General features: G+C 37.3%; 2 protein-coding genes across 2 annotated transcripts in view; one reads left to right on the top strand and one right to left on the bottom strand.

Annotated features, from left to right (window-relative positions):
- The window catches only part of LOC142340530 (prohibitin 1-like), a 103,856-nt gene that overhangs the window by 11,520 nt on the left and 81,581 nt on the right, over nucleotides 1-10,755 (top strand). The gene's annotated exons all lie outside the window — the stretch shown is intronic.
- LOC142341145 (charged multivesicular body protein 1b-like) lies at nucleotides 1,846-10,580 on the bottom strand. Its single transcript, XM_075392038.1, has 4 exons — nucleotides 10,274-10,580; nucleotides 7,790-8,019; nucleotides 7,122-7,298; nucleotides 1,846-2,749 (listed from the first exon to the last, which is right to left on the bottom strand). Exons 1-4 carry the CDS (start codon nucleotides 10,371-10,373, stop codon nucleotides 2,657-2,659), a joined length of 600 nt encoding a protein of 199 aa, XP_075248153.1. The 5' UTR covers nucleotides 10,374-10,580; the 3' UTR covers nucleotides 1,846-2,656.

Raw genomic sequence — 10,755 nt, 5'->3', positions numbered from 1 at the left:
AAAAAATCGCATTGAAACGATCAACATGAAGGACCTAAAAAATTGTCACAAGCATTGTTTGAGGGCAGTTAAACGATGCAGTACAGCAACTCTCATTGCTACTTGAGTAACTATTAGACAAAAATGACAATTTTGAGGGAAATCGTGGAATAACAATAATACCAAAAATTCGCTCTATTTAGCACATTGTGACTCCATAGAAGTGACGTAGCTCCAGAAAACCGTGACTCAAATTTGAACCAAATTTGTTAGTAAAGACCACAACTGAAAAAGCCGTTCCTTTTTTTTGACAAGGAAGGCTGTTTTCTGAAAACCCTACAAAAAGGACGAATTGCTCTAAAACGACCAGCAAAGACCAATTAAGATTTTGATCCAGAAGGATAAGGGGATTACCTTAGCTGCTTTTATTAGAAATAAATTTACAACAGGATTTAAACTGAAAACACTACCGTCGGACAAATTGCTTCCGAACAACTCACAAATCTAGAGAAACTCTTTTGAATAAAAGAGCAAAATCTTATCACAAAGCTGGTGCAAAATCTTTTGAATAAGGACGGCTTCGAACCTGTGACATCTCGGTTGAGAGTACAGGACATTAACCATACGCTACACGGGCTATGTACTCTCTTCGCTCACAATTGGTTTCATTTTTTATGAAACTACTTAATTTCTGAAAGCAAACAATTCAAATCACTCAAAAAAACCATAAAATCACGAGTGAAAAAGTCATAGAGAAGTGAAATCCAAAGCATGTTTCGGAAGAAAACGGCCCAGCAAAAATTTTGCATTAAAAAGACACCTTTTACATGAATTTCTTAAAACTTCGTTCGTGAGTAATTATAAGTAAAATCAATTTCTGTGCACTTTTCATTACACTTTTAGCAGCTAACTCCTGCAGTCTAAGCTTTTTCAGACTAATTAAGATTAATTTAACAAACAAAAATGAAGCGAAGCGTGAAAAAGTCACTTGAACTTGAAAACTAGTCACAGGAGAGGGGCAAAAGGGGGGTCGAGCGAGCTGGGTTATGGGCGGTGGGGACGAACACCGAGTGGGGAGGGGTGATGGGGGGAGGATGAAAAGGAGGGCCAAAATCTCAGAACCGCCCTTCAAACCATGAATTTATGTCTCCAAAACAATTTCAGGTGAATCGCATACCTAGAGTCTAGTAAGCCGAAAGGCTCACAGAGAACTTAATGACCTCCGAGCGTTACCTTTTTATACCGTTTTTGAGGACGAAAAATCATAAGTGTCAGACAAAAAATCACTGGACTAATCGACCACAGGACTAATAAAAAAATACTTTGATAAAAAAGACCACAGGACAAATATAACTGCAAAAAGCTCGTTTTAGAGCAATTAATAATGTAAAGCGATTACCAAATCCTGTAGAAATTAGGAAAATGTAACAAAATGCCAAAGCGTAGCGAAAAGACTTGAATCTCAAAAACAGCAGGCATCCCAGAAGAAATATTTATTGCCTATTTTTGTTTGCATTTGAAGTTCAGTAACTACTTTTTTAAGGTTCAAATTGACTATACTTGCGTTTATCTATTTAACAGGTACCATCACGACCCACATCTTGCTCCTAACGATATTCCATTGGGCAAAAAATGGTCAGCCAACCATTGGGTTTTCAGACAAAAACTGGCTTCTCACATTTCGGTAGCTAAAAAAACTTTTAGCAAAATGATAAAAAATATTTAAGTTGATAACAAGCGACAAAGGGCTTTGATCCGTTCGAGGCCCCAAAGAACCTTTATAAAAAAATGCAACCATAGTGAATTTTGATTCAACCCGTTAGATGATTGGCAGCTCAAAGCTACTATACTACGTCCTAAAAACTGTAGATTGAAAAATTTAAATTACTCTAACAGCTAAGCTTTATAATGATAATAAATCTTCTCTTACAGTTATAAGAGGGGAGTTGAGGAAATAAATATTCACAATACTGTTAATCAACAGAAGAAACAAATTGACACAGAAACAGGGCACTGAACACGTACAATGAAACTGCTTAGCTTTTATAACTCTGCATTTTTGGATTTTTCAAAGACCAACGCTTCATCTCGATATTAAAAATAAGTTCCTTTTAACCAAATTGCTAAATTTTCAACTACTAAAGGATTGTGCGAAATTTTAGTATTACGTACATGACAAGCAGTTCACACAAAAGAAGCACCAAACTTCAATGCTGTTAAGATGGAAAAATCGCAGCGACAACTTCCAAATAAAACGATTGAAGTCTTCATGAATTGGGTAACAAAACCTTTTATTTTACTGAAAATGAACAAAACTATTTCATTTACAATAATAGCCGTTTTTCTTGAATGAAAATAACTTCTCCAATTTATTCATCGTGTGAACAAACAAATTTGAGTACGACAGAAAACTGGTGTATCGTTTCACGATTTAGTTAACAGAATCCGATGTCACCAGTAAAAGTCACTACAAAATGATTATTCAAATATAACATCGAACAATTCTCAGAAGGTAGCGCAGGGACAAAAGCCTCGATGAACTTTATGACTAATGTGCTTTGTAGGTATCTATCTGCATCTAAAGCAAGGGAATGATTAGTCGCAGAGACTATGTCAGGGTTTCTGATTTGTACAATTTGAATTCAGTTAGCTGCATTTTTTGATGGCATTTTTGAGGTTACTGGTGGGTGTCTCTGAGAGCCGCCAGCCGTCTCGAAAGTTCCTCCTGCTCTTCGCTCTGAGACGAAGCAGCAGCGCCTGTCGGGGCCACCTGCAAAGTTCACACGGCTTTATATACAAAAACTAGAATTGTTCCAAAGGTTAAGGAGGCTCCTGTGATTGTGCGTGGCACAGGATTTTCCCACATTTGAGATTGATAGCTAACAATTCATCATATCATAGCCGGTAGATTGTCGGACAATAGCCGCAAAATAGACCACTGAGACTCCATATTTAAGATAACCATCAAGACCCAAGGAAAAAACTGCGGCTGAAAAAAATGACTCCTATTTCAAATTATCCTTATTCTTAAATTAAATTTCTAGAATTGATGTCATTCAAGTAATAAAACCTTCATAATTACCAGGCTTATGTGACCTCTTTTCAGCTCAGAGTTCGGGAAACAACTCGGAGTTTCAGCAAGCGCTAAATAAAACTTAACGACAGTCTAAACAAATATTGATCACGACAAATTCTCCTAACACTCTGCCCAAGAATTATAAGCAAGAATTTAACGCTTTATTTTGGCAGCCCTGACAAATTGACCAAAAAGCACTGAGAGATACAAAACCAAACATTTGCTCGCACTACTAAGAGCGCCATTACATCTCGGATTTTGACAGACAATTTATACAGCAGGATGGCTAATTGAAAATGAATCAGAACAGAACTACGAAAACTAATGTCGGGCGAATTTCTCTCAAACGACCGGTTAGCTTTGCCAGTTGCTAGCTACGTTTTAGTGAGGCTAGCTTTAGCTTAATAGCAGGCGCGTGAGGTGAGCGCAGCGGGGGGTGCAACGGAGGGAGGGGGGGGGGGCTTTGGCTGCACGGTACTCTTAACCCTTACGACCCAAATGATGTGCAGGGGTGGGGATTGGGGGTGAAGTGGGGGGGGGGGGGTGGTCAACATCTAAGAACCGCCAATGTTGGCTGCAATAATGGTACCACGTGAAAGTCTCAGACGCAAAAAATGTGGCCATAGTTACCAAAAGAAGAGAGAATTCATGCTCACCAAATGAACAGTCTGAGGTGTGGGGAATAATTGAAAAAGGACAGCTGAGAACAGGCTACTGTTCATACACTGCAGACTGAAAGCCTAAGGCTGCGATTACACAGAAACACTTATTTATTTTATTTACACCATAAGTATAAGTCTCCAAAACAGTTTGTGTGAATCGCATGCTGACAAGGGAGCTGAAGGGCTCAAAGAGCACCTAATGCCCTCTGGTCGCTACCTGTTTCTCCCGTTTTTGAGGATGAAAAATCAAATTGGTCAGACGAAAAATCGGTCAAACGAAAAATCGCATAAAAGGACCAACAGACCTAATATAATTGCTAAAAACTTCGTTTGAGAGCAATTAAACAAAAAGCAATTTTATTCTATAAAAAAGTCAACAAAATCAAATTCTATGAAATTGTAGAATTTGACAACAAACAATTTCTTCTGAATACTTTTATTCCCAGCACCATTTTTATTGATCAAGTGAAAACAAAATTTTACAGAAATTTTATTGATCCTATCGATCTTGAACTATTTAAAAATTAACGATTAACAAACCTCCAAAACAAAGCTACCAAAACTTTTCCGATCTTCTCACTTATGCTATATGATGAACGCTTTAACCTTCTCTCACATGAAATTAACGAAAATAAGCAATTTAAATTAACGAAAATTTAAAACGAAAGTTTTCGGAAATACGTAAACCTTGAAGACAGGAATGTTTTGTATTATTACAATAACATGAATTCATGCACTGGGTAGTGTTGAGGTGAGGGCTGATTGGAGGGTGCCAAACTTTTAAAATTAAGAACACCCAGAATCACATACTTCAAGACTAGTAAGGCTCTAAAAGCTGCTCGGACACTGATGCCCTCCGGGCTTTACCTGTTTCAACGTTTTTGAGGAAAAATTAAAAAGGTCACGCAAAATTCGTTCAAGGGAAAAATTGCATAAAAAAGACCACAGGGCTAATATAATTGCCAAAAACTTTGTTTGCGAGCAAGTGAACAGAAGGTCCAGTGAACTCAAGCAGTGAGAGCTTCAGTAATTAGCAGCAAAAAAGTTATAACATTTTTATGAACTTCTTTCTAAAATTCTTTCTAATAAAGCATAGATCTGACATATATCCATCCACAGCTTCATCAGAACTAAACTGTGACAAAAAACCTAACAACTGATAATAAGTGATAAAAATTGATTAAAAATTGAATAAAAAATGACCGATAAAACCTTTAAGATGTCCACTTTGTCAGCAACTCAAGCCAGAAGTTCATTAATCCAAACAACTTGAATGGAAACCACCATCGCTTTTATTGACAAAAAAAATTGTTTGAAAATACAAAACAAACAATTATGAAACAGGCACAAAAATAAACTAAAATTCGAGCTTTCAGTGCATAATTCTTCCATAAATTTGTCTTCAATTAATGGGCTCCCCAAAAACACTTATCAAATTATTAGGATAGATAGTTTTGCTTCTCAAATGGAAGAACCATTTTTCAATTAAAAAGCGACAATAAAGAGCAATCAATAATAATGGACAAATGGGCACAAAAACCAGCTAAAATCAGCTAACTATATGCATTGCATTGTCAAAAACTTGCGCTAAGTCAAAAAGGCATTCCGTAATTGCGTCGCATGACCAAAAAATTACTCTCGTTCATCATAAAATTATTCACATGTATTCTATTCAATTTCGCATTTAGGTCAAAATACGCCACGAACAAAAGTATTTCCCACAAAAAAGACCGATAGAAAACCAATACTCCTCTTCGAATCGCCATAACCAAGATGAGACAAATGACCGCTCTATCGCTTCTCGGCTATTAATTATGATTGCAGTAGCCTAGCAGAAAAATGGTAGCATTCCTGCAAGATGTTTTATTATTTTTTCACATTTTTTTAAAACTAACATCAACCGACTAACGTCGAAAAATTGCTCTCGAATTACAGGCGGCGCAATTTAATTGCGCAATTTAATTCAGGGACTGTAGCCTCGATAAATTTATGGGTGCGAAAACATCAGCCGGCGGTAGGATTCGAACCACGACCTCCTGAGTCCGATTACGTCACCTCGCCGGAGGTATTAACAACTCGGCTATCAGTGACTTGTCATTGAGTCTATAACAATCGGTTTTGTTTGAACAACAAACTTTATGTCGGAGCGAGAGCAATTGAAATCACTCAAAAACCAAGAAGTGCGTGAAAAAGTCACTTGAGAAGTCAAAGATTATTCTAGAAGAAAAACACAAAACTGTCGAGCGAAAAATTTGCATAAAAACGTAGCCGGTAGAATACCGGAAACGACTTGAAGCGTCGGGCATTATAATTTCTAACCTAACCTTACTGAAATCCGAACATCAAAACTAAAACATGTGAACCATCAGAATGGTAAAAACATCAGAACGAGAAAACAAAAAAGTAGCCCAATAGAATACAATAAAGAATTTTAGAAAATACAGGCACAATTTTTCATTACACGGGTGTGGGTAGGTGTTGGGGTTAGGTGAGGGAGGGGTGAGGGTAGGTAGGTTGGGTTAGGTTGATGGGGGTAGGTGGGGGAAGAGGAGGTAGGTGGGTAGGGGAGGGCAGGTACAGGTAGGTAGGTGGGGGGAGGGGGGTCTGTAGTTTAGACAAAGTAGGGGTGACTTATAAAGGATCAAAAAATCTCAAAATGCCTCATAACCTTGAATATTATCAGCAGTTCCCAATTACTTTACATTACAAACTAAGCTACTGTTAAAGTCCAATGTTCGAAAACAGAACTCAAGAATCAAAAACAGAGGTAAAAGTTCGAAACGAAAGAAGTCAAAAGTCAAGTTATGAACAAACTTGCTCTAGCTAAAAAAAACCTGTAGAATACCAATACTCTTCGAGCCGTAAAAAGACACACGTTTACAATAATTGCTTCCCATTCGAGAGCAATTAAAAGCGTTCACAAGGAGTTAAAAATATTCTAGCTTCCTAGACGAACTGACATCTTCGTTGCATGAGCGGACTACAGATGTCAGCAGTGCAAAAAGTGGTTCAAGGATCTTTCACCAGGACAAAATTTGTGTGAACAAAGTCTATGTGAACAACCTAATTAGTGATTTTACATCGATAACAAATTCTTCAGCTTGTGGAATGGCCATTTCAGCAAATATAACCACATAAAGTTCAAAAACTAAGATAATTCGCCATGTTCTATCTCGAGTTGGGGTTAAGAACGGTATCATAGCAAGCAGATATGAACACTTCAGCCTTCGCTGAAATAACATCTTCCTTGTTGCTGTTTTCCATCTTAGCGAACACAAATTAGCTGAGTTAGCGTCGTTTTATAGAATTCTCATTTCACTTTGAAGTCGTACTATATGCCGGGAGAGTGGATAAATAAGGAAACGATCCGAAGTTAGTATAACAAAACTGTAGAAAGAACTGACCGCTATTTGGGTGTTGAGATCAAGACCAGCCTCAGAGGCGACCTCTTGCATGAGGCCCCGCACCTGGTCTTCAGGTGTGAAGGTGGTGACTGTGTTGGACATTGCCTGGTCCATTGATGAGGCCTGAACGTCCAGATTCTCAAACTGGCCCTCAAATTTTTCCATCAGGCCTTGCACCTAATCACATTAGGACATACAACAAAGCCACATTTGAGTTCTATGGATTCAAGGCATCAAAAAATGTACAGAACAAATTTTCACTGTTTTTAGTTTTCAAACTCAAACGCAAACATTTCTACATATTCTTGCCGTGGAGGGGAGAAATTTGCGCTTCCAAGCATTCATTCTTTCATCTATTTAATTTCTCCATAAAATTTCAAATTTTCTTGCTTCCTTTCCTTCCCGCGTCGAATATTGCTATCAATCAATAAAATAACCGAATTCGTAAACATTTTTAAGTTGAACATTGATAGCACAACGATCGTACACTTTCATATGCATAACGTTACTTTGTAAAGTTAAAGCAGTTGTATAAGAACAATAATCAATTATTCCTTTTCCCATATGAATTTAAAAGAACATTTTTGTCAAATTTTTCTTATATGAACATTTTTCTTCCATCCATAGGTTTTTAGCACCAGCTAAGCACCCTAGCAATGTGTGATTACCTTTTCCAGACTGAACTGTTTCATGCAGCTGTCGAGTGCCTTGGTCACACCAGACATGTTCTTAGTCAGTGCACCCATTTTGGCAGCCGAGTTCACCCTGGCCGCCACTGCGTCTATCCTCGAAGCCAACTTGAGGTAGTTAAGCTCCTCGTTCTTGTTACGAATGGCGTTCTCTGCGTAGATCTTGGCACCCTCCATGTTATTCTGCTCTATCGCTTTCTTCAGTTTACCTACACAACACAATAAAAAGAACACAATTAACATTTCCCAGAATTGAGCGGATTTACTGTATTTTAAAAGCGCGACTTGTTTTGGACACTAAATGCATATTAATTAACAAGTGTGCGTTTTTTGCATTCTTTAATATAGATGCCCTACGAACAAAATTGATACTGAAGTATTTTTTTTCGAGTTATTAATTGAGTGAAATGAGCTCCAAGGCCGAGTGAGAACATTAATAACGAGTGTCGAAAGCAGTAGTCTAATGTGTTTCAATAACAGTCGTAAGTGTTTTTTGTGTCCATTAATAAAATAATGCAAGAATACAAAACTTTCTAATAACTGATCGAAATGAAAACGGACACTTAAACTACGTACGCTTTTAAATTAAGCACATTAGAATACTGCTTTCAACTATCGTCATTAATAGCTTCTCTCGGCTTTCAGTCCATTAAAAAATCGATACATCGAAAAGCAGCAGTTTGATATACAATTAGTATTTTTTGTTTTATCGAGTTTTTAATTGAGTGAAACAAGGCAAATAGGCCATAGGTGGAAACCATTGATAACGAGTATTCAAAAGCAGTACTCTAGTACTTAATTAACAAGCGCGCGTAATTTTTACAACCAGTTTTGATTTGTTACTGTATTTACGTGGCCGGTCAATTGGACGACACAAAAATTAGCCGACACACCTTTTAGTCGACAGTTAAGCAAATATAACTACTCGAAAACCAAAGTTCATGATAATTGTCCTCGCACTAAGCGGGTAGAGTAGCAGCCTTTTGGTTTAACACAAACATTAACAGGCTGTAAATTGACGTTTTAACAAATAGACGTACCAAAATATAGAATTTTCAACGAATGTGATTGGTTGAGAAGTTTAAAACACTACCTTTATGCGTTCAATTAGCCTAAATGGGCCTTAGCCTAATTCTAGATTGTATTTTTTTACCGCACCTGGCCATGCCTCACGGGCCATGGCCATGCCTCAGCGGCCCGTGGGACTTGATATGAATCTATTACAACCGAATATGAGATCAGTTCCCCTCCCAAAAAAAAATACGATTTCTCTTTCGGCTTATCGCGATTTCTGAGCAATTTTACGTTAACATTCATATCCTATTATAAAACATGGAGAGTTTGTTGAGCAATCAGAAAACACTATTCCCATTTTCTCAATTGTGATTGGCCAGCAATAAAATTTCTATATTTTGGTACGTCTGCCATTTTCACTAGCGCCTGTAAATACTATCATCTAACTTGGCCATGCCTCAGAATTCCAATAACACTGAACTATCCAATTTTGATTTATGTCATTTTAACTGCGTCCTGATGAAATCTGTCGACTAGTACGTGTGTCTTCTAATTTGTGTGTCGGTTAACACTCGTATTCCTATATAGTTGAATTAGACATTTCTGCTCGGATAACGGGTACAAATTACGTCACACTTCTGCAATTTATCCAAAAAATCAAACCATGATATAGCGAGACAGCATAAAAATTTCAAAACCATGTACGTCGGTGTCACTTCCATTCAGTTCATTGCAGTCAATCATCACCTAGTCTAATATCTGCATCTTCAAGTTTTAAACATAAACAGATTGACGTTGGCTGAAGTGCTCTCGTACGACAGGCGAGGGGAAATTTAATTTAGAGGAGGTATAAAAATGGGTGCAAACGACTTCAAAGGGTACCTCTCGAAACCCTGACCTCCGGGGTCACAGTCTGAAATCTTAGCAACTCAGCTCCAATGCCTCGTGATTGCGTTCGCTTACAATCGCTTTTACCACCAAACTATTTCAGAACGAGGTCAACTCATATCACTCGAAAATTAAGTACTGAAATGTGAAAGTCACTCAAAAGTCAAAGAACATTTTAGACAAAGCGAAAATATGTGCAAGTAAAAACTCTGCAAAAAAAAGACAAATTTACAATAATCGCTTCAAACCTCGTTCGAGAACAATTAACAACGACCAAAAGTGCATTAGCTACATGTTCGCCTATCTAAGTGAATTTACTTTTTTTTCTCTCTCTCTCTCAGGTACACACTTATTGTAACTCAATGCTTTTTCAAAATAAACCAAGGTTTGACTATTCAAGATATTCCTTTTTTGAAAAGCTGCGCTTCATGTAAAAGGTTTTACCTTTATCGTTACAGAAAGACCGTTCTCTAAATAATCCACCTATTAACCGTTTGAAAATTCTGAAGTCTAACGCCAATTTTTCTCTCTTCAAACTGAAATTGACATAAATATTCTTACTTCTCTGTTGATGTTGAGACTGTTTGCTTTTCTTAGCTTCCCTCTCCAACTGTTTCGTCAGCAACTTCAGATTGAGAGCCAAATCGTCTAACTTCGGCATATTGGGAAATCACTGTATAATAGTTCTACTATGTAAAATCACCGAATATGAGCTCTACTTTTACCAACTTGAAAAAACAGCGTTTGTATGTGTTTCGTAGTCTTTGTAAGTGACTGTTTTTTTATTCTAAGGCAATGTTTATTTTAGGTCAAGATTCAATAATAACATACGCACGAGATCATTTCAATCTGAAAAAAATTTGCAACGTAATACACAGCCGATATATTTCTCGATAAAGAATCAGAACTCGGCAGTTACTGATATACCACGTGTTTATTAGCTACGAGTACACGACACAGATAACAAGCAAACACACCCAGGCAAAAAATTATTACTTTACACCAGAATATGTCGCTACTACAGATTTGGTATGCGCCAGTTT

This window comes from Convolutriloba macropyga, chromosome 6, assembly GCF_964194025.1.
Source record: "Convolutriloba macropyga chromosome 6, txConMacr16.3, whole genome shotgun sequence".
NCBI lineage: Eukaryota > Metazoa > Xenacoelomorpha > Acoela > Convolutidae > Convolutriloba > Convolutriloba macropyga.
This window is presented reverse-complemented; position numbering and strand designations above follow the sequence as displayed.

What these genes read in the sequence shown, in the direction of transcription:
- LOC142341145 (XM_075392038.1), bottom strand. Translation starts at nt 10,373, where the DNA reads ATGCCGAAGTTAGACGATTTGGCTCTCAATCTGAAGTTGCTGACGAAA. An exon ending in GTCTCAACATCAACAGAGAA is followed by an intron (nt 8,020 to 10,273) that starts GTAAGAATATTT and finishes TGTGTTGTGTAG; the next exon opens with GTAAACTGAAGAAAGCGATA. An exon ending in AACAGTTCAGTCTGGAAAAG is followed by an intron (nt 7,299 to 7,789) that starts GTAATCACACAT and finishes TAATGTGATTAG; the next exon opens with GTGCAAGGCCTGATGGAAAA.